General features: G+C 41.6%; 1 protein-coding gene across 2 annotated transcripts; it reads left to right on the plus strand.

The window, feature by feature from the left end:
• The first annotated feature begins 3617 nt into the window (after positions 1-3617).
• Positions 3618-9004, plus strand: DDIT4L (DNA damage inducible transcript 4 like). Of its 2 annotated transcripts, none has more exons than XM_028132864.2 (3): positions 3618-3838; positions 4620-4755; positions 6592-9004. In XM_028132864.2, the coding sequence occupies exons 2-3, from the start codon at positions 4665-4667 to the stop codon at positions 7080-7082; spliced, it is 582 nt and encodes a 193-aa protein (XP_027988665.2). In that variant the 5' UTR covers positions 3618-3838; positions 4620-4664; the 3' UTR covers positions 7083-9004. The 2 variants fall into 2 exon arrangements, with proteins under 2 accessions (XP_027988665.2, XP_008154874.2); XM_008156652.3 differs by lacking the exon at positions 3618-3838 and adding an exon at positions 4139-4314.
• Positions 9005-22091: the final 13087 nt, after the last annotated feature.

Below are 22091 nucleotides of genomic sequence, written 5' to 3' on the forward strand. Positions count from 1 at the left end.
TGTGCAGGAGCCTTTGCAAGCGGCTTGGGGAGGCCAGCAGCCAGCCTGACCATGGGCCTCAGGCTCGGGGCTTGCAGGGACCCCGGGCAGCACACAGCAGTGGCCGCCAGGGTCTTGGCACACCCCAGAGGCCAGCGGCAGCCCCCGGTCCTGGGCGCCTGGCTGGGGGCGTGGCCCCAAACCGCGCTTTGTGCAGAAGCCTTTGCAAGCCACTGGGGGTGGGGCGGAACATCCCCACGTCGCTATAGCGACGCGGGGATGTTCTGCCCGCCAGGTTGCTTGGCACCTACACCCATAGGCTCTGAGTGGCCAGGGGGCGTTCTGGGACCCCTGCCACTCAGGACCTAAGCGCAGGCCTACAGGCTAGGAGCGGCCTGGGTCCGGAGGATGTTTCCTGGACCCAGGCCGCTCAGCGCCCGCATATGCAAATTAACCGCCATCTTGTTCGCTCTGATTTGCTGTGGGCATAGCGAAGGTGCGGTCAATTTGCATGTTTCTCTATTATAAGGTAGGATACGCTAAGGCTGCTCAACCGCTCGCTATGACATGCACTGACCACCAGGGGGCAGATGCTCCAATGGGTAGGTTAGCTTGCTGCTGGGGTCTGGCTGATCTGGACTGAGTGAGATAGGCCGGACACACCTTGGAGCCCTCCCACATCCCTCCCTGGCCCCGATCTTGGGCCCTGATCATGTACCCATGGAGTCCCTCGGCCTGGCCTGCACCCTCTCGCAATCCAAGACCCTATAGGGGATGTCGGAGAGCTGGTTTCAGCCCGATGCCGGAGGCCAGGCCGAGGAACCCCACTTGTGTAAGAATTCGTGCCCAGGGCCTCTAGTGTGTTATAATTAAAAAGGCTTTCCCAAGCAGTGGCAAATATTTTCCAGATTTCCTGCAAACAGGAAAGACCATAAAGTTTGTTCTACTTTAATAATATTTCCCCGACCCCACTTAGCCCCTTTAGTGCTTGCTGCACTGACACCTGAGAACTATAATTTCAGGACAATAATAATAACTATTACACATTAAACACTTGCTGTGTACCAGGTCCTGTTCTAAGATTTCACATGGGCACTAGATTTAAAAATTTAGTACAACCAAGGATAGTCAGAGACAATTACTTTTAAAGAGCTCAGATTTGTTTATTTAAAAAAAGATAATATTTGGCCTTGCGTATAATCTCTTTCAATCCTCACAACAACACTATGAGCTTGGTAAGGGACCTTATTATACAGATCAACTTCCGTGTCATATAAGTCCTCCCCGAATCCACTGTATAGATTAAGAAACAGTAATTTTTCCCTTAGTGTCAAAGTTTATGAAATAAAATAGGCAATGCACTGAATGTAAATGTATTAAGACCTCAAGCTTATACTGAATAAAGAGAGAAAAATGGCTGGTGAAACATATAATAAATATTCAACATTCTAAATCATGAATACACATGATAACAGTATTTCCTATAATAATACATTAAAGCACCATAGTGTTGTTTGTTTATTGAAATATCCCTGGTATTCTGAATTTATACTTGATGTAAACAATGATATTATGAGTACTACACTATACTAGTATTCATACAGGAGAAGGCCTGTAATTTAAATGTTTGCATATATATCAGATGAATATACTGTTGTTATATGTTACTGTTATTTCTTTTGTGTGTGTGTTTTTTTGTAAGAAGGTGGATGAGTAAATAGTAAGGAAAAAGCAAACATGCTTATGATTTTGGTAGTTTGCTATAATATATTGGTGTATCAAATTATTTAATCAATTAGATTTTTTGTTTATATACAACTATTATTTCTAAGTAAGCACCCTCATAAACTATTTTTTAAGTATTAACTATAGAGGATATAATAAAATAGCAATGAAACATACTTCATCACTGCACCTGATAAATACCTGAAATTCACCCATGTGATGAGCTTTCAGTTATAAATAATTACCTGTATCCACATCATTAAAAAATCTAACAGGTTAAGTATGTCATCTCATGGCAACACTATCATGGCACTTCCTTTTCCCTAATTCTGTTCTATGCTTCCTTGTTAAAAATCAGCTCTGTTTATGAAACACTGCAAAGATGCAAACTGGTGGTAACAGAAAGGATTGTTACCCTTTTAAGTAGATAACAAAAAGGACAATTTTCACTATTCCAGATATGTGTTCCACATCAATCATTTCTTATGCCCTGTATTTCCTAAGAGCAAGGCCCATTCAGCCCAAAAGAATGATATTATTTGAAGTATTTTGTAACATAGGTAAATTATTTCTTTCAGTAAAATCCCAAAGGGCTTTGCAAAATTTCAGTTAGGTGAGCTGAGAGTATAAAGGTCTAATAATCTTTCTGGCCCCTTGGGAGTTCTTAATTTATGAGTTATGCCTAAATACCCTAAGGAAATCTAAATGGGCAATTTATTAATCCTAACAACTCTCCTAGGAGGCAGGTAAGAGGCAGGCTCATTAATATTGCCCCTCAGATAAGGAAAGGAAGCTCTGCCTGCACCCACCCTCCCCCCTTCCCACTGCCAGGCAGCTGACATCTGAATCTGACCAGGGGCCCATGTCCAGGGATCCTGAACACACTAGCTTAAATGGGCTTGCTTATTTCCACTTTTCTATGATTGAAAGAGAAGTGGCAATCTGCTTTCAAAGACCAGCCTATCAACATCTCCTTCCTCTGCTGGCCTGACCTTCAGGCAGTACAGCTGCCTGAGGTGAGTTAAAAATGGACTGCCAAGCTGGCTTTAATTTCTGCTGCTCTGCCTCCCAATGTCCTCCCACTGATCTGTTTATCACACCCTCCTTACTCCTTCTGCTGTTGTTTTTCTGACTTGAGTTTTTAGCCTGGACAGCTGAACCTTTCAAGGCCCTAACCTGCAGATCCTTGTACCAGTGACAAAGTACTAGTAATCCTAGAGGGCTGGGAGCCAACACTAGAACCTCCTACTCTTTGAAAGTCTTTCCCTCCAGGCATCCCCACCCTTTCCTTCCCTGGACCCACCACCGTCATTGGGAATGGCCGCTCTGAACAGATCGTCCCCTACTGGCACACCGACACAGGCAAAGGGTAGCTCAGAAACGTTGCAAGAGAACATGGTTGGCTTCTTGCCCATGGGTTGTTGACTCTTTCCTGGGCTCCTCTGTCCCTCTGGTTCAGAACTGCGCCTCAGGCCTCACAGAATTGATCCTAACGGGATATAAAGCTGTCTCTTCATTGCCCAAAGCCCCTTCACGACCTCCCCCAAACCCAAATTCTTCCTCCCCCTCTGACAGGGCTCGCCAGGAACTTCTGCCTCTGGGAATGACGAATGCTCCCCGCTACCAGGCGGGTGGAGGAGGCAGCTGTCCCACTAATGGTTTTGTTTAGTTTCTTGGCAAACTCTCCTTCATTCAACCTCCCGGCGTCCAGGAGCCAGGTCTAATTAGAAGAGTACCAGGCTCACCCTTCTCGCGGAGAAACGCATTAGTCAGAGATGAAACAGCACACAGCGTGCCGGGAGCCCGGGAGGGCGGTGGGTGCGGACCCTCCCTAAAATGTGGAGAGCCTTTGATGCCTGAAAGGAAGGCTAGAACTGGCCGCGTTCGGGAGAGGGGGACGGGGACGCGGGGTAGCGTTGACTTGGTTAGAGGCCAGAACTAAGTGCATAAATGATGCTCATTGAACAGGGCAACAGAGTCAAGCAAAGTGTTCCTTACGACTCTGCAAAGCCTCCGGTCAGGGTAACAGACAAAGGGCCGAAAGCTTCCCCGAGCCGGGGACAGAATCTCCAGGCCCCGCAGCGCGAGTGCGCGGGAGCGCGCGCAGGCGGGGGAGTGGCACCGAAGAACCCAGGTTGGTGGCAGAGGGAGTGGTCAGTTTGGGGGGCGTGTGGTGCACCCGGAATTGCGGTCACGGTAACCGGTGGCCCACCCTGGAATCAGCTCTGTAGCAACAGTGCTGCAAGCTTGTGCTCAACTCCAGCGGCTGCGCCCAGGGCGGCCAGAAGTGCGGGGTGGAATTGCAGCCCCGAGCAGCGGAGGGGCGGGGCGCGGGCCGGGGCGGGCGGGCAGGTAGGCGGGGCGGGCCGGCCGGGTGAGGACGCGGGGCCTATAAAGTGCTCGCTGCCCCCCGAGGCGGCGCAGTTCAGTGGGGCGGGTGCTAGGTGGGTTGGCACCCAGCGGGGTGCGGATCGCTGCTGGGGTCTGCAGGTCCCCGAGCCCCCGAGGGAGCAGGCTCCGGCGGAGAGAGTCTGCCTCCTTTTACCCCCTGACTCCTTTTACCCCGCAGCGGTGCCAGCGAGCGCATCGGCCTCAGCCGACTCCCGGCAGGTGAGCCAGGCGGCGGCCTGGATGTGGGGTGCGCAGAGGCGGGGGCCTGTGGTGCCCCGGCCGGGCCGTGGAGGGGGCTGAGCTCCGCGGGACGAGTCGTCTAACTTTGAATGAGTTTCAGGTCGTGGCAGAACTTGGCGTCTCCGCTCGCGAGACTGCAAACTTGAGTTGCAGGGACCGGTTCCTTCCCTTGGGAAAAGGAGTGCTGGGCTGGTTCGTTCTGGGGACGCGGGGCCTTTTAGGGGCCTCTCGGCACGTCTTTCCGGCTCTTGCAAATCTGTCCTTGTGGCCTCCTTTTTTTCCAGCGCCCCAGGCCGTTCTGCCCCGCGAGGGAAACGGAGCCGTTGACCATGGTTGCAACTGGCAGTTTGAGCACGAAGAACCCGGGCAGCATTTCAGAGGTGCTGGACCACGGCTTCTACCCGGGGAGCCTGATAAACGGTGAGTTTCCCAGGGCCCGCCTCTCCCTGCTCCGAAGGTTGCAGCCCCTCTACAGATGGGATCGGATTGGCAGGTAGGCGGTGTCGCCCCTTTCCTCAGCGGAGCTGCCACAAAATCCATCTGAGGAAACTTCTTTCCAAGCTTTCTAGCAACTTCTGACCATGGTAGAGAGAAACAAAAAGTAGCACAATAAAAAGATAAATAAATAAATAAATAAATAAATAAATAAATAAATACTGAGGGCTGCATAGGTCTGGTATGTTGCTAACAGGCTTTTTGGGGTGAAAAGTTGTGTAGGTTCCTGACCCTACTTGGTTGTAAAGTTTTGGTGAATTTTAAGTGTTCAGTTATGTATGTTTCAACAAGTGTCATCACCCTGTAGTCACTACCATGACCCTCTCTCCCCAAATGCCCATGTACCTATTTGCCATCAATTCCCCACCCTCCCTCCCCCCTGTTTACCTTTGCCTCCAGAGTTTCATGTAAATGGAATCATATAGTATGTACTCTTTTGTAACTGGTTTCTTTCCCGCAGCTTAATTCTTTTGAGATCCTCCCGTGGTTGTTGCTTATATCAGGATGTGCTCCTTTTTATTGCTGTGTAGTATTCTGTTTGTGGACATAGCCATTATTCTGTTTTTAATGCCAGAAGACAAGGTTAAGACTGCAGTGATGCTGGTCATGCTGCCACTTGCCATTTTAAACAGCAGTTTCCAAGTTCACACGTTGCTCTGCCGTGAGGAGCGGTGTGGGCCTAGGCCAATGGCTGAAGACCTTTGGGCCCTCCTCATTGAGAAGGCAAAGTGGCTGATCTAATTTTATAGGCCAACTCTAAAATCTCCATCTTCAGCATATGAAGCCTTATAATTTGGATTGCATGCGTTTATTTAGTTATTTAAAAACAAAAACAATGATCCAAGAGAATACACATGTGGGGAAACCACAACAGCCAATGAGGATGACGTAGGCTTAGGGAAGAGAGCCCGCAGGACCTCTGCCTGCACCCAGTTGACTGTGTGTATGGCATCTTGCCAAGTGGTAGGATTAATTTGGAAGGTAGGTGACCAAATGCAGACCTATCTCTCTTCCTTGCGCAAATCTAATTTTGTTTTCCTAGGACTATTTTGTTTTGGTTGGCCACGGAAAACTACCCAGCTAGTTATAAATATCCTGGTGGACCTCAAAGGTCTTCTTTGAGCAATTTTTAATCAGAGAGGTTGAAGCTAAAATTGGAATTTACAGGCCATTCCAGTAAAGACTTTTAAAGAAAGAAACAGATTTAATAACTATTTAATATAGCTCATCCAACTCATCTTCAAATTCATCACGTAAGAACCATAGCAAAAATGTGGTATTTTAAAGCAATAAACTCATATATTCTTAGAGTCAGAAGGTAACAGTTCCTTAGTTTTAAAAAAAAATGTATATAACCATTTTTACTCTAGAAGTAATGTATGTTCCCTGTAAAATAAATAGAAAAGTTTCCTAAGCAAGTAAAGGAGCAAGAAATGAAAGAAAGTCACTAATAATCTAGGATACCCATAGATTTTTGATCCATAGCCTTTAAGATTGTGTGTGTGTACACATAAATTTTAAAGAATGGTTGTATCCTATCCACTCTATTTGTCAAAACCTTTATTTCATAAATGAGAGGTTAAATGACTTGCTCTACTAGTATTAACCCACTAGTTAATAGCAAAGTGAGATCAGCTGATCTAATATTGGATAAATATTGGAAACAGGTAGATGTGGTAGAGACCAATGTTGCTATCTTGGTATGTTTTTCCTGCTCCTGGATTTCTTTATTTTTTTACTTCAAACTTCTATTTTCTACAGATTTTGACTACTGGGATTATGTTGTTCCTGAACCCAACCTCAATGAGGTAATATTTGAGGAGACAACTTGCCAGAGTCTGGTCAAAATGCTGGAGAACTGTCTGTCCAAATCCAAGCAAACCAAACTGGGTTGCTCCAAAGTCCTTGTCCCTGAGAAACTGACCCAGAGAATCGCGCAGGACGTCCTCCGCCTCTCCTCCACGGAGCCCTGCGGCCTGCGAGGGTGTGTCCTGCACGTGAACATGGAAGTGGGCAATGTATGTACAAAGCTGGATAGGATTGTGTGCGACTCCACTGTGGTGCCCACTTTTGAGCTTACACTCGTGTTTAAGCAGGAGAACTGCTCATGGACCAGCTTCAGGGACTTTTTCTTTAGTCGCGGTCGCTTCTCATCCAGCCTCAGACGAACTCTGATCCTGAGCTCAGGATTTCGACTTGTTAAGAAAAAGCTTTACTCCTTGATTGGAACGACAGTCATAGAAGAGTGCTAAGAGGGAAACATTTTAAAAGGTCCTTTTTATGATTGGGTAATAAAACTCTGCAGCTGCTCAGTTACAGTCATTGTAGTTTGCCCTGCCTGCTTTCAACGAAAAACCCCAAATCAAGTTCTTCTGTATTTCATAGTCACAGCAACCCCAACTAAAAAGATTATTCTGTGGCTTTTTGAGAAATGACCCTCATGTCTGCATTATACCTTTTTTTTTTTTTTTTTTAACAAAATGGAATGGAATGAAATGGAGTAAGGAAGGAAAAGGAGCCATCCACTTTAGCTTTGTATTTGACCACACGAAGTTTTCCATGTAGTCTTGCTGATAGACTATTAAACCAACTTTGTGTAGTTTGATTTTCATATTGCTTTTTTTCTGTAAGTTTTCAGAGTGATCCTATCAATCACAGAATCTTACTGAGTGATGTTTAGTCCATCAATACTTCCAGAAGCCCACACCACCAATTCCCTGCCCCTACCCTAATTTGAAGGGTGCTTATACAGGAGAATAGAATTAAGTGGGTGAGCATAATTAACACTTAACCCCATGCAAGAGTGAATAAGAAACCATCAGGAAAACAGAACTACTTCACTGGTTGTTGGGTTTTTGTTGTTGTTGTTGTTTTTGCATTCTCTCCACTCTTCTGGGTGTTTTTGTTCGTTTGCTTTAGTGTGTGTTTTTAAACATGTTTTATTGATTTTTAGAGGAAGGGAGAGAGAGAAACATCCATATGAGAGTGAAACATCGATTGGCTGCCTCCTGCATGCCCCCTACCAGGGATCAAACCCGAAACTCAGGCATGTGCCTTGACTGGGGATGGAATAAGCAACCTTCCGTGCACAGGAAGATGACCAACCAACTGAGCCACACCAGCAGGGTTTCACTCTTCTGTTCTAAAGAGGTGGCATAAACTGAAGCTGCCATTTATAACTACAGTATTGTTTTAAATAACTTCATGGACAATATAAACTCAGTTTTTCTAGTGCTCAAGTGTTGAATGATACCTTTAAACTAGAAAAAAAATGGAAAATGTTAAGCTGTTATTTTGCATATAGTTGATTTCTTTTTTTTTTTTTATGTGAATGAATATGGAGATAGGACATGCATTCTCAGTTCTCATCCCTTCCTCATTCGTTTGATAATCTAGCTTCTTTTCACTATTATGTATGCTTAATCTCAGATGAACCCTCCTACCAGTCAGTGTTATCTCATCCCTAGCCTCTCCTATGAACCCAACTATCTTTACCCATTCTTCAAAGGAGATAGCTGTAGACTACCACTTTTCATTATTAAGATGTGTCTATTACAACAGACTAGAGAATGAAAGCCAGGATGGAACCCAGCTTTCTTCAACCTAGGATACCTGTCCCTAGGGAACAATAAAGGCCTTATGTTTTTCTTGTTCTTACTGCCTAGATCATTAGTCTTTTTTATGCTAATGAGAGAATGTAACCTCCACACTACAGTGTTCATTTCTGCAAGTCCTTCACATCCTTACTATGGGTCATGAATAAGGACTTTATTTACATCCTCTGTCCAAGCTATTAGCATCAGTTTACATACCTGAGGGTGGTAGGGACTGATGGCTTCATCCTGGTGCAACTCAAAAGCAGGTAGATCCTGTTACTCTAACTATGGGTGACCTAAAACTTCACTACTCAAATCATAGAGCCCTCTCTAGGACTAGGCCAGCGTAAGTCAACCTTGTGTTGCATGTCTATTATTAGTTAGGTTCTGAAGGTCACTGATTCTGTGGGCGAGGCTTCTCCAGCAGGATGTAGAGCTGTTGTCCCTTTTCCTCTAAACAGTTGTCTTTTATGTTCACAAAGTGGTGATAATGGCTTATGGAGACCTTTACTTAATATTTCTGTTAAAGGAAATTAAAGTTTGTCTATTTTTGACAATAAAGCATCATATATTTTTAATCTTTTGTCCTCTTTGTCTTTTCTGAGTTTTATTCAATGATCACCCTAAAATATATTTGACAGTATTTGAAGGAAAATGACAAAACATTTATCTATCACTTAAGTGTTTTGCTTCATAATTTTTCAAATACAAAAGTACATTTTATACGGAGACAATAATTTGAGCTCCTTTGGCAACTACCTTTAAAAACAACAACTCATGGTATGAAGGCTGTTCCTATAGTTTTCCTACTGCCCAAATGCAAATATACCAAATTGGGAGATCAGTGTACATTTTTATTTTTATCAGAATATTCTATTTGAATCATGTCTTTCTAGTGTCACTGTTATTCATCTTACCTGTCCTTTCTGTTTCAAATTTTTGGTCATTAGCTCATATTTCTTACTACATAACACGTTTAATAAGACTTGCTAACTGGTGGGCACTGTTCTAGGTGCTTTATATAAATTCTTTCATTCCTCACAAGAGTCCTATGAAATGAAACTACTGTCATCTCCATTTTATAGATAAGTGCACAGAGAGGTTAAGTAACCTGCCCAATGCCACCAAGTTAAGCAACAGAGCCAGAGTATAAAACCAAGCCAACTGCTGCCTCCAAAAGCCCAAACCAGCAGCACAGAGACCACATCCACAGAACCAAGAGTCTGCAAAAACAATGTCAGAAACATTTTCCCCTAAACTCAAAGTACAATTCCTATGGTGATTTCTTGTCAGGTAGGAAAAAGGAAGAAACTACAGTACTGACAATATTCCCCATTCACTGGAGCAGAGCTGTGCTTAGAATAAGAAGTCCAAATGTTTAAAAGATGCATTTCAATCCTTCCACCTTCATGCCTATCCTATACAATTAGCCTTAAAAAATAAATGTAATCTGTGCCCTAGCTATCTTTATTGAGAAATAAATTTGTTAGCTACAGTGTGTGATGGCCTCCTAAAATAATGAAATGCCTTATTTTCCTCTTATTAGTAGAAAAATACCATTTTATAGTAATGATACCATTGTAATTAACCCAGTTATTAATTAATAGAAAAGGAGCAAAGAGGAGGCTGGATAATATAGACATACAGTTTGTGCCAGGAAGCTGCAGCTTAGCACTCTCCATGTCTGTCCCCTGCAGATCCTGGGGATCCTGGGAAAAGGGACTGAAGAGAGAAAGAATAGACACATGCCCAGTAAGGTCTGAATAACATAGGAAAGGTGATTATCTGCCAGTCACACCTGGGAGCAGGTCATTGGCCAAAATGGACATGGCCACTGTAAGAGACCAAATCTGGAATACGTAAGCTCCTGAACAAAGGGAGTTCCTCTTGCCCTTCTCTCTTGCTGCTCACTCCTGACTCCTGGCTTGCAGGGCCCTCACACCCTGCACTGGCCCTCGGCCACATGGACCCCACACAATAGACTAATGGAATGCAACTAGCCTGATGCTCTGCTGGACTCAGCTCCACCATGAAACGGAAACTTTGGACACTGGCTTTGCTTCTAGCTCTGCTAAAGCCCTAGCTGTACCTTTTTCAGGACTGGTTAAAGGGAAATAGGACTTTAGAAATCGCGGGTTATAACTTCACACTGATAAAATCACTGATTCTCCCGTGGGAGTTTTAGAAAATTCTTTTTCTCAAGATATCATAACCTGACCCCCAGAACCCAGTGGAGAAAGGGATACCCCACTTCTACTGGTAGACACCCCACTTCCACTAATAACAGAAATGGATTCAATATCCTGAATCTATTTCTCCAATGTTCTATATCTTCATGGAGTCAGCTTCATATTGCACTATGGACAGTTTCCCATTTGCATAGTAGAAGGATGTACAAATATAAAATTCTTAGGTCTACTACATTCAGTTTTCAGTGATCTATATTGGTTTAAACAAATGATAATAACAAAAGCCCAAGGCATATTGGTGGCACATGAGGGAATGAAGGGTACATGGTCATGAGCATCATGCAACTATTCAAAACCCCAGACTCTCGCCTAGACTCTGCTATTGATTGTTGACTCATAATACTCCACTGGGTCCTCTGAATCTGCCACAGACTAGAGGAGAGAGACTGAGGGATCTTATAGAGACTTAGGAACCAGGTGGAGGAGTGATGGACATGACTTCTGTCTACATCCCACATAGAACTCAGTCACGTGGCCCCATTAAATTGAAAGAAGAGCTGCGAAATGTGGCTGAAAGGTGTGCTTAGGAAGAAATGAGCTTGATGAACTGTTTCTGACACACAGGAAGAGGCAAGTTACTAGTAGTCTCTGAACTAATAGAGAACCCAGACACAGACCTACACATATATGGAAAGTTGGTTTACAGCAGAATTGTACCTTTAGATAAATGGGTAAAGAAAGGATGGTGTTTTCAATAATTGGCACTATAATAATCATTTATCTACATGGCAAAAAATGAAATTGGATGCATATACATCAAGCATAAATATCAATTACAGGTTTATTAAAGAATTAAATATGAAGGAGAAACTTTCAAAAGAGAATATAATTTTTATGATTTTGATGTAAGGAAAGATTTCTTAAAGAAGACGCAAAAATGAAACTTCCATTTATCACATAACACTATAAAGAGAATAAAAATACAAGTCATGAACTGGAAGAAAGCATCTTCTACAATTATAACTCAAAAGGAGTTAATACCAGAATATGTTAAATATGTTCTGAATTCCTCCAAAACAATTAGAAAAACAAACAACCCAAAAGAAAAAATATAGGCAAAAGCTTTGTATAGGCATGCTACTGTAAAGGACACTCACATGGCTGACAAACACATGAAAAGATGCTCAATCTAACTAGTAATCAGGGAAATGCAAACTACAAGCACAATAAGGCACTTGTAGTTTGGTTAAAGGGAAATAGGACTTTAGAAATCGCGGGTTATAACTTCACACTGATAAAATCACTGATTCTCCCGTGGGAGTTTTAGAAAATTCTTTTTCTCAAGATATCATAACCTGACCCCCAGAACCCAGTGGAGAAAGGGATACCCCACTGTGGATAACACATGTGGGATAACACATCCACATTGGTAAAAAAAAAAAGTTCAACATCTGGTCATTCAGATGTTGGTGAAGATATGAAGGGAAAAATACTCCCTGCAACATGCCCATATATGTGAATTCAGTCTGGCATAATTTTGTAAAATTGAAAATAAGCATATTTTATGAGAATACAATTCCATTTTTAGTTATCAAATCTAAACAAGTACACCGCTGCCTTATTTTTTAATTGCCATCTAAAATTTTCACCCTAATTACAAATAATTTTTACCCTCATTACAAGTAATGTTAACTTTCAGGGTGTGGTAAATATTGATCTTTTAAAATAAAAACAGTTACAACACCTTGTTAAATGTTTCCAATGGAATGTGAATAGCACAGTAATTTAACACCAAATTTTATTTAGAAAACACTAAAATAAGGTTTTCAACAGTATACATTTTTCAGTGTTTCTTCTTAAAGTCTAGGTTTCTACTGAATTTTACCTTTCTGTTATCTATTTTAAGTTTGACAGTCATTAGTATTTCTTCTCTACAATAAAAACAAAATGATAAATTAAAATTCATTTGTTAAATGTTCTGTAATCATAAGGCTCTGTTAATTTTTTGACTGAGTTAACTTTACAAATAATAGAGCACAATGATCAAAACAACATTGCATATGCTTTAAAACTTTCTAAAACTATTAAACACAAAAATAATATCCCTTAGTGAGATGAATTTAAATTAGTTAATTTATACATAAATATTGTTTTATTACTAGAATTAGAAGATTAACTACCATTTCCTATTTTTTGTTTCTATGGATATAAACTCAGAAAATATATTCTTCATATCATTAAGTATATGGGAATCGAGAAGATTTGGTTATTATTACAATATCAAGTAGTAATCAATCTTTGAGCTACCTTCAAGATATATGTCAAAATCACACAAATATCTATCACCAAAAGTATTTAAAATAATCAATGCACAGATAATTAAATTAGATTTTCTTTCAATGTTGTTGAAATCAAAGACTAAAAACCACCTGATTGGCAAAAGGACTTGTTACTTTGGTATATTAGTCTGCTCAGGATGCCTTAACAAAGTACTACAGATTGATCGGCTTAAACAATAGGAATTAATTTCCTCATAGTTCTGGTGAACTAGAAGTGTGAGATCAAGGTGTTGGCAGGGTTGGTTTTGATGAGGAACTCCAGAAGTTAAAATTTTTTACTTCAGTTATATAGTTAATAGGCTTGGTGATTAATGCATGTAGAAAACTGTTGTTCCAGGAACTGAAATGTGTGACCGGACCTACCCTGACTCCAGGAGACCTGCAAGCAATTCCACCTTTGCACCCCAGGAGGACCGCAAGTGATCAAGAGGGTATCTGAGCCACTGTGCTCCAGGGAGAGAACATCCAGGACAAAGATAAAAAGTCACTGGTCCGTACATAAAGGGATGCTCAGAAAATTGCTGGACTGTATCTTTTTTCTGATTAATCTTTTTCTTGAATTCCAAACCCATTACCTATACTTTTCTTCTCCATATAAAAAAGTTCGACTTGAGATGAGATATGACGGTCTTTGGGGTACATAACCCACCATTTGGCATCCATAAAGATTCAATTGTTCTCTCTATTTATTGGTTCTGGTAGTGACAGATCACAGGAACACAGACTTTTCCTGTTTCATATTCCTCTGAGACCTCTCTCCTTGTCTTGTTGATAGCAGTCTTCTCCCTTGGTCTTCACATTGTCTTCCCTCTATACTGTTTGTGTCCAAATCTCCTCTTCTTATAGGACACCAGTCATATTGGATTAGGGCCCACCCTAATGACCTCATTTTAACTTCATTATCTCTTTCAAGACTATATCATATTGAAGTTAAAGACTTAAACATATGAAATTTGGGGTGGAGGGACACGAACCAATTGGAATAGCCTAGGTGGGAGAGGAGAAGAGTCTAAACTAGAGATGACTAGATATAAAGAAGAGAAAAAAGAAGTTACCAGTAAACCTCTGGTATTTAGGTTTTTCTGCTGCTTGTTAATATAGACAGTAAAATCATCACCCAGAATAGGTAATGAGTACCTATAGAAGCTACCAGAAAACTAACAGCTGCGGATCTTATATATGGCATCATTTCTCTATTAATAACTGCTTTAGTTGGAGTTCCCTGGAAAGAGTCTGGGATGGAGATTTGTAAGCAGAAGGTTAATGCCCTTTTGATCAACACCTCTAGACAAGAGAAGGAAATAGAACTGACTAAGCAAAGGAAATAGTTAACAGTTGATACTGTCTCCTTGAAAGGCCTTCACGTGATCTCTCAGGAAGCTCTAGAGTTAGACTGCCCTTCAGAGTTATTTCCCCTGAGATAAGAGGCTTTGACTTTTATCCTTTCCTTCATTTACCAGACTTCAAAAACTAGCTGCCTAAGATAGGTATGCATGACTTTGGACAAGGTGGTCCTCTTCAGCTGAACGCAATTCCTGAGGTGTTTACTCAGCTTTGAGCAGACAGCCACCAACATTTCCAACAGTTTGGGTGATGCCAGCCTCAGATATGAAGAAGGGATTTGAGTGACACGTTGCAGTATCCACCCCAGTCCATCACTTGTGACATTTAGATCCATTTGTCATATAATAAATTCTGGGTCCAACTCTTGCAGGATTTTGTCTGGTCTCTTTTCCTAGAGAAATGGATAGAGGAAGGTTAATGAGACAAACTGAAGCCCTGCCACTGCAAGTGGTCTCAATGCCACAGCTGAGCATCGGTTCCTTCTCTACAACTGTTCCAGATGCCCCTTTCCTAGTTGGCTGACTTCCTAGTGGGTGACTCAGACCCTCACTACTGAGAGGTCTGAGCTCAAGGTCAACATGACCTTGGGGCATGCTTGCTGCACTTGTCCATTACTCTTGGATGTTCCCATTATAATTCTTACCCTAAAAGTCAAAGCACCAATATGTTCTGCCAACTACCAAATATGCCCATGGGAATTACACATTTGTGATCTAAATTATGCATTTGTGCTTCTCATACTAAGCACATTCATGAGTCCAATAGATACATTCTGAGCTGGACCTGGGCCAGGACTCCAGTTCTGGAAACTGAATGGAAGACTGTGACTATTAGAATGTCCACCTTCAAGAAAGGGACAGGACTTCAGATGACGGTAATTACTGTAGAGGGGCTCAGCTGACAGTTGGCATCACCAACACTCCCAGCAGCTAGGGGAAATGAGTTCCCTAGACCTAGTTGGTGCACTGTGGTATGTCATCCATTTCAATCCTTTTCAGATGAATGCAGAAAGGTGGAAGTGAGAAGTGAAAGTTTAGTTGCAATGATGGAAAAGGGAGAAATCTAAGAATGTTTTAAATTTTAAATTATCAGACTTCCTCTCTTAACTCTGTCTCCATCTCCAAGGATAACTTACAATGTTATGTTTTCAGGCTCTTGTGGATTAATTATGATATATCAAACCCAAGTCTAACTACCATGTTATGTGTCTATAATTAAACAAAGGAAGTGTTTACCAATGAAAGGGATTTGCTAAGGTCTCATAGATTTGTAGTAGGTGGAGAGAACAGCTGGAAAATTCTGACCTGACTGACGGAAAAGGGCATAAGACTAACTCCCTAAATGACAGTACTAGCTCTCCAAACTGTTGCATGCCCTCAACTTCTCCACTTATGATCTTAGGTAGGATGAAAAACAACCAGACCGTGAGAAAACTGCTTTTTTTTTATCATCGGTTCTCCAAATGTGAGGCGGACCAGTTGAAATAAAGGCCCAAAATAACAGAATGTGTACAGCACCATACCAGACGGCCTCTTCAGTTCCTGTGGGGGCGAAGCATACTTTATGGCTGGAGTTACAGAAATGCTGGTGTTCACTACCACAGCCCAAGTTCAAGGCTGCTCTGGATTCAAAGTCCTGAGAAGTGCTGCTTTCATTCTTTATGATAATCAACCTAACTGCTGTGCATTCAAACCCTCCCATCTATCAGCATTTAAATCATGGGAAAGAGGAGAGTATTATTCATTTTTTAAAAATTGTTCTTATTGCTCGCAGACTGGCATACGTTGTTTCTCTTTAATAAGCAGAAAAAGCGACAATAAATCCAGTTGGATGTTGATATAAACTATGGGATTTTGGCCTCTGAAGTGTCAGTAGAAAAACAATGAACGAGGTTGTAATGGAAGAAAAGTATTTCTGGGATTCAAGCGTTGTCATTATGAGTTTGTTTGTCTTTATACTCTGAGTTTACAGAGTATTACAATAAATTACATAGTTTACAACAAATCTTTGGTGACAGTCTTATAATGTATCTTTTTTTTTTCTATATTTTAGCTCAAGCAGGAAAAAATAAGCAAAATAAAGTTCCTTCTTAAAAATTCAGGACTAGACCAAGAAATCAAACAAAAATATCAAAACAAACAAACAAATGGATGCAACCTGTAAATATAAGGTGGCTTTCTGGTTAATCGCATTTAAAGCCTCTATTGAGAAGCACTCTTTCCTCCCATCACCTGTATTTATCCTATGCTTCATCTGAGCCTCATCTTAACAAGATATGCACTTCATATTTTTAAAGCAGCATAAAAATCATTTTGTCCTGCCTGTCATTTACAGAGAAAGCTTTTGTTGGTGTATATAATAGAAGTATGAATAGGCCCTTTACACAGGGTGCTTGGGTCATCGTTGGTATGCGTGCATGGAATGAAATCTGAGAGGACTTACCTTAAGAAGACTGTTGCAAATAAAACCATTCAGGGTACAGGATGCTACAGACCAGGGCATTTTAAATTGTAACAGTGGTGTAGTTGTAATTAGTTATTTTTAAAAAGGGATATTTAATTGAAGGCAATACTATGTTATTCTTGGGGGTGGGGGGGAATAAACCATGATTATCCCCAGACACAGTAGGGCGGTTTCCCTAGCATGTATGAAGTAAGGATCACCTGGGTCGCATGTGAACAAATTGCCAGAATCATCCCTGGAGATTCTCAATCAGATCTGAGGGGTGGTCTGAAATATGTATGTTCAACAAGCGTCTCTGGGATGTGATATGACTGGGCAAATGGGGGAAGTCCCCATGCTTCTGCTCTTGCCCTGTGTAGCATTCCTAAGAAACCTCCTTTATGCTGAACTGCATTCTAAAAATACCAGAATTCACAGAAAAAAAATAGGATTAGGGAAGGCCACCCAAATTTGTGCAATGTTGTAACCAGAGCACTAAATAAATAAATAAATAAATAAACAAACAAACAAAATACACAACCTAACTAAGCAAACAAACCAAAAGCTATACCGGTAAATAAATACTACAGTGAATACAGGATTCGACCATTTGAAAAAGTGAACGCTAGCTTAATGAAAGGGTGGTTAAGGAGGATTACACTGTCAAATCACAGAGACCAGGACAAAAACTGTAAAACAATCTGGGAGAACCAAGCAACGTGTACTTTCAGGACGGAGTGTGTGGCCTAATGGACCCTAGAGGAAGCCAGGAGGTGAGGGGGTCCCATCACAGCACCGTGTTCTTCTGTGGCTTGCTGCCTCTCACTGCCTTAAGGTAACCTACACTCAGTTTTTGTTACTCACTGGAAATTATGGTGAAATCGCATATGCCCAAAGCAAATTCCACATTATACTGACATCGCTCCCAAACTATTTAAAAATAACTTTTGAGGTAATGTGTGTAATGGATACTCATGTTTTTGAAGCACAGGATTTACCGTAGACTAGGTATACTCATGGCTGCAAAAATGGAAATTAAATTAGCCTTTCAAAGGGGATATTTAAATAAGAATAAAGAGATTTGAAATAGTGGTACTTTCTAACTCAGTGACTTCCTTGCAAACATCCCCGAGGCTGCTGTTGGCACAACTGCTACGGCCCACACGGGAAACTGACTGTCACCCACCTCCACATACAAATTCCACACAGCCCCACTTCTTCAGCTCTTCATGCTTCTATTAAAGGTCTAGGAGAGCACCACACACTAGCTGCAAGGGAGGCTGGGAAATCAAATATCTGACATATCTGTTAGTTTCTATAATGTGTGTGTATGTGCATGTCGGTGGTAGTGGGGTGTCCTAATGATAGAAAGAACATTCAGATGCTGAAAGGGAAAAGGAAAAGTCCATATCCTTTAAAGATATCAAAAATTAGAAGAATTGAAATTTTATCAGGTAACTTATAAGTTAAATTATGATATAACCATATAGCCATAGGGTGTGATTCAGATACTAGGATTTAAAATCTGTGTTTCATAGATAATTCAATGTTTTCAAAATTCTCATCTCTGTTTCCTATTACCATATCCTTCCTTACTTTACTACATATTTACATCCCAGGAGCCAGACTGGAAATCCAACTAAACTGGAGAACATTCACCTGGAATCACCAATTGAGGTCCAGCTGAGGAGGAAACTTATATCGAGGAAGGACAGAAAACTCCTAGAGACCAGTAGGAAGGGCGAGGCCTCCAGAGGAGCTGACCCAGCTCCAGGGACGGCAGGCCAGCAGGCCGAGAGGGAGAGGGAGCTCCCGGCTAGGGAGGGTCTGTTCCCTCAGAAGACAGAGGCCCAGAACCCAGGCTGGGCTCCACAGCCGGGAGCACCAGAGCCCAGGCCCACAGCCCATGTAACATTCAGCTGTGAAAGGTACCAAGGCTGCTGGCCACGGTGGAGTCTGCAGCCGCAGATGGACCCTGGTTGGAGAGAAAGCTGCAGTTGCTTGTGTTGTTTGTTTGTTTGTTTGTTTGTTTTTAACCCAGAGCATAGGAGTTTTCACTTGCTATTCACTTGAGGCTTAGGTACTCAAGGTGCCTAAGGAGAGGAGGGGGTGGGAAGTATTGCAGGAAGCAGCAGCCAGGAATATTTGGTCCTAGGCCCCCTAAATAAAACGGCCATTTTTCCTGAGAGGAGCTAGCAGCTCCCAGTAGGTCAGGAAAAGAAAAACCCCTTATGTGATATAGCCTGTCCCACCCGCAGGAGCCATGCATGCCACACCCCGTGTTTTGACCTTTACAGAGGTAACAAAAGCAGAGGCCAAGCCTATGTGTTAGAACAGTCTCAGGAGCCCTCAGTGACTGGATTGGGGGAGGGGCTGCCCCACTATCCTGGGCACCAGCTTTCCCTGCACTGGAGAGCTGATAAAAACTCCAGTTTCCAGCCAACTCCACTGGTCTCCATGCAAGGATCTCTGTCCAGCTGAGGGCAGATTAATATTTTGGGCCGTTTGCTGAGCAGTATCTCTGGGATGGGGAAACACACCCACTGCATTCCCTGAAAGCTAAACAGCACCTCCCCCACCTAAAGCCATTTCACAAACAGCCTTTTTTAAAATACATATATTTTTATTGATTTCAGAGAGAAAAGGAGAGAGAGAGATAGAAACAGCAATGATGAGAAAGAATCACTGGTTGGCTGCCTCCTGCAGGCCCCACACTGGGGATTGAGCCCACAACCCAGGCATGTGCCCTGACCGGGAATTGAACTGTGACCTCCTCCTTCATAGGTCAACACTCAACCACAAACAGCCTTTTGAGTAATTGAGATTAACAACTGGCTAGCAGGCAAAGGTGGGCAGGGGCGGAGTTTGCAGGGCAAGTTTCCTGCTAAGAAACCTACTTTAGAGTGCAGACTCCCCCCCACCCCCCCACCCCGCCCCCCACCCCCCTACACACACACACCACACACCCTGCTTGCAGCCAAGGCCTATGGAGACAGACATAAGCAATGGATTGGTGGATCATTGGAGCTTCAAGCAGGTTGCTGAAATCCAAAGAAAGATAGTCTTGACAGTGACTAGGACCTAAGTACCATACAGGAAGCCCAGAATTGGCAGACAGAACAGAAGAGTAGGATCCAAAGTGATCGCCATGGGGCACTAAATTCTGCTGAAGCGAGCTCTACTTTACTTTTCTTTCCCTTTTTTCTTCCCTCTTTTATTTTCATTTTTTATTTCTTCTCTTTCTTTTTTTTTCCATTTTTAAATTTATCTTCTATATCTATCTGCTTTATTGATTTGTTATTAGGCTAGTCTCTGTTGTTTTGTTCATATACCTAAGTTTGCTCTTCCCTTTTTCTACTCAATTTTTTTTCACTACTTATTTTTTTTCTCTTTTCGTTTTCTCTTTTCTTTTTCTCCCGCTTTCTCATCTTTTTTCCTTTTTTTAATTTTAGCTCTATCTGCTTTTTCCTCTATTTTCCTTTGCTAATACTTTTCATTTTTTCTTCCTCCTTTATTTAAATTGTTTTCCTTCCCCTACTCCACTAATTCTTTATTCTTATTTTCTTTATTTCAGCTGTGCATCTACATATTTCTTTCCCCCATTTTTGTTGTTTTTTTGTTTGTACTTTTATTTGTTTTTTGTTTTTGCCTCATATTTCTTTCTTTCTTTTCTTTTCCATAATTCTTGCTCTCTTTTATCTTTTCTAATTCTCTCTTCTCTGGTGGTTGCTTTTGTTGGTGCTGTAGTGGTCTTATGTATGTTCTTGTTTTGTTTCTTTTGTTTCATGTTTTGTTGTGTTGTATTTTGTTTTGGTCAGTCAGCACCTCCACAACAGCTCACATGACATGGCTACATAGTTAACCAGCCTGAGAGGATACTCCATCCTCGAACAGACAATAAAATTCAAGACTAAACTATAACAGGATAACCCAAATAACCCAAGTAAGGGGCTTTCCTGGAGCACCCATCTCAGGAAATTTAAGAAACTGTATCACTGGGTCTCACAAAACACCTCGTACATAAGATCATCCCACAAAATCTGGGAGGCATAGCAATTTGATCTAATGCATAGAAACAAAAACAAACGAAGGAAAAAATGGGGAGACAAAGAACAACCCTCAAATGAAAGAAAAGGAAGAATTGCTAGAAAAGGAACTAAATGAAATGGAGATAAATAAACAATTTGTCAGATAAAGAATTCAGAGTAATAGTTATAAGGGTGCTCAAACATCAGTGAGAACTAAAAGCAACTTAATGAGACATATCATGGATTAATGAGAGCTACACCAAACATGCAAAGAGAAATTGAAACAATAAATAAGAATCAATTAGAAATGAGGAATGACATAGCTAAAATAAAGAACACCCTGGAAGGATTCAACAGTCAACTAGAAGAAGCTGAGGACAGAATCAGCAGAATCAATTAATTAGAAGACAAGGTAGAAAAAAAACATCCATTCAGAGCAGCAAATGGAAAAAAAAATTTTTAAAGCAGAAGAATCTAAGAGCTTTGGGATAACATGAAACATAATAACGTTCGCATTATGGGGTACCAAAAGGAGCAGAATCTGAGAAAGGAAACATTAAAGAAAAGAGAGAATCCTACAGGCTGCAAGAGAGATAGAAAGTTACCTACAAGGGTGTTCTCTTTAGACTGTCAGCTGACTTCTCAATAGAAACATTTTAGGCCAAAAGGAAATGGCATGAAATATACAAAGTAATCAAAACCAAGGGACTGAATCCAAGATTACTCTACCCAGCAAGGCTATTATTCAAAATTGAAGGTGAACTAAAGATATTTGAAAACAAGAAAAGGCTAAAAGAGTTTATTACCACCAAACAAGCATTGCAAAAAGGGACTATTATAAGAAGAAATAGAGAGAAAGAGAAGAACACAAGCATAAAGAATAAGAATGGCAATAAATAAGTGCCTATCAATAATAACCTTAAATGTAAATGGCTTAAATGCTCCAATCAAAAAACATAAGGTAGCTGAATGGCTAAGAAAACATGATGCATATATATATATATATATATATACAGTCTACAAGAGACCCACCTCAGAACAAAGGACGCACACAGAATGAAAGTGGGGGGATGGAAAAAACTTTCCCAGGCAAATGGAAATGAAAGAAAAACTGGGGTAGCAATTCTCATATCTGAGGAAATAGACTTCAAAGTGAAGGCCATAGTAAGAGATAAGAAGGGCCACTTCATAATACTAAAGGGATCAATACAAGAGAATATAGTTCTGGCAAACATATATGCACCCAACATAGGAGCCTCAATATATATCGGAAAAACTTCTGGAAGATATCAAGGGAGACAGCAACAGAAATACATTCATAGT

This window comes from Eptesicus fuscus, chromosome 2 (assembly GCF_027574615.1).
Source record: "Eptesicus fuscus isolate TK198812 chromosome 2, DD_ASM_mEF_20220401, whole genome shotgun sequence".
Taxonomy (NCBI): Eukaryota; Metazoa; Chordata; class Mammalia; order Chiroptera; family Vespertilionidae; genus Eptesicus; species Eptesicus fuscus.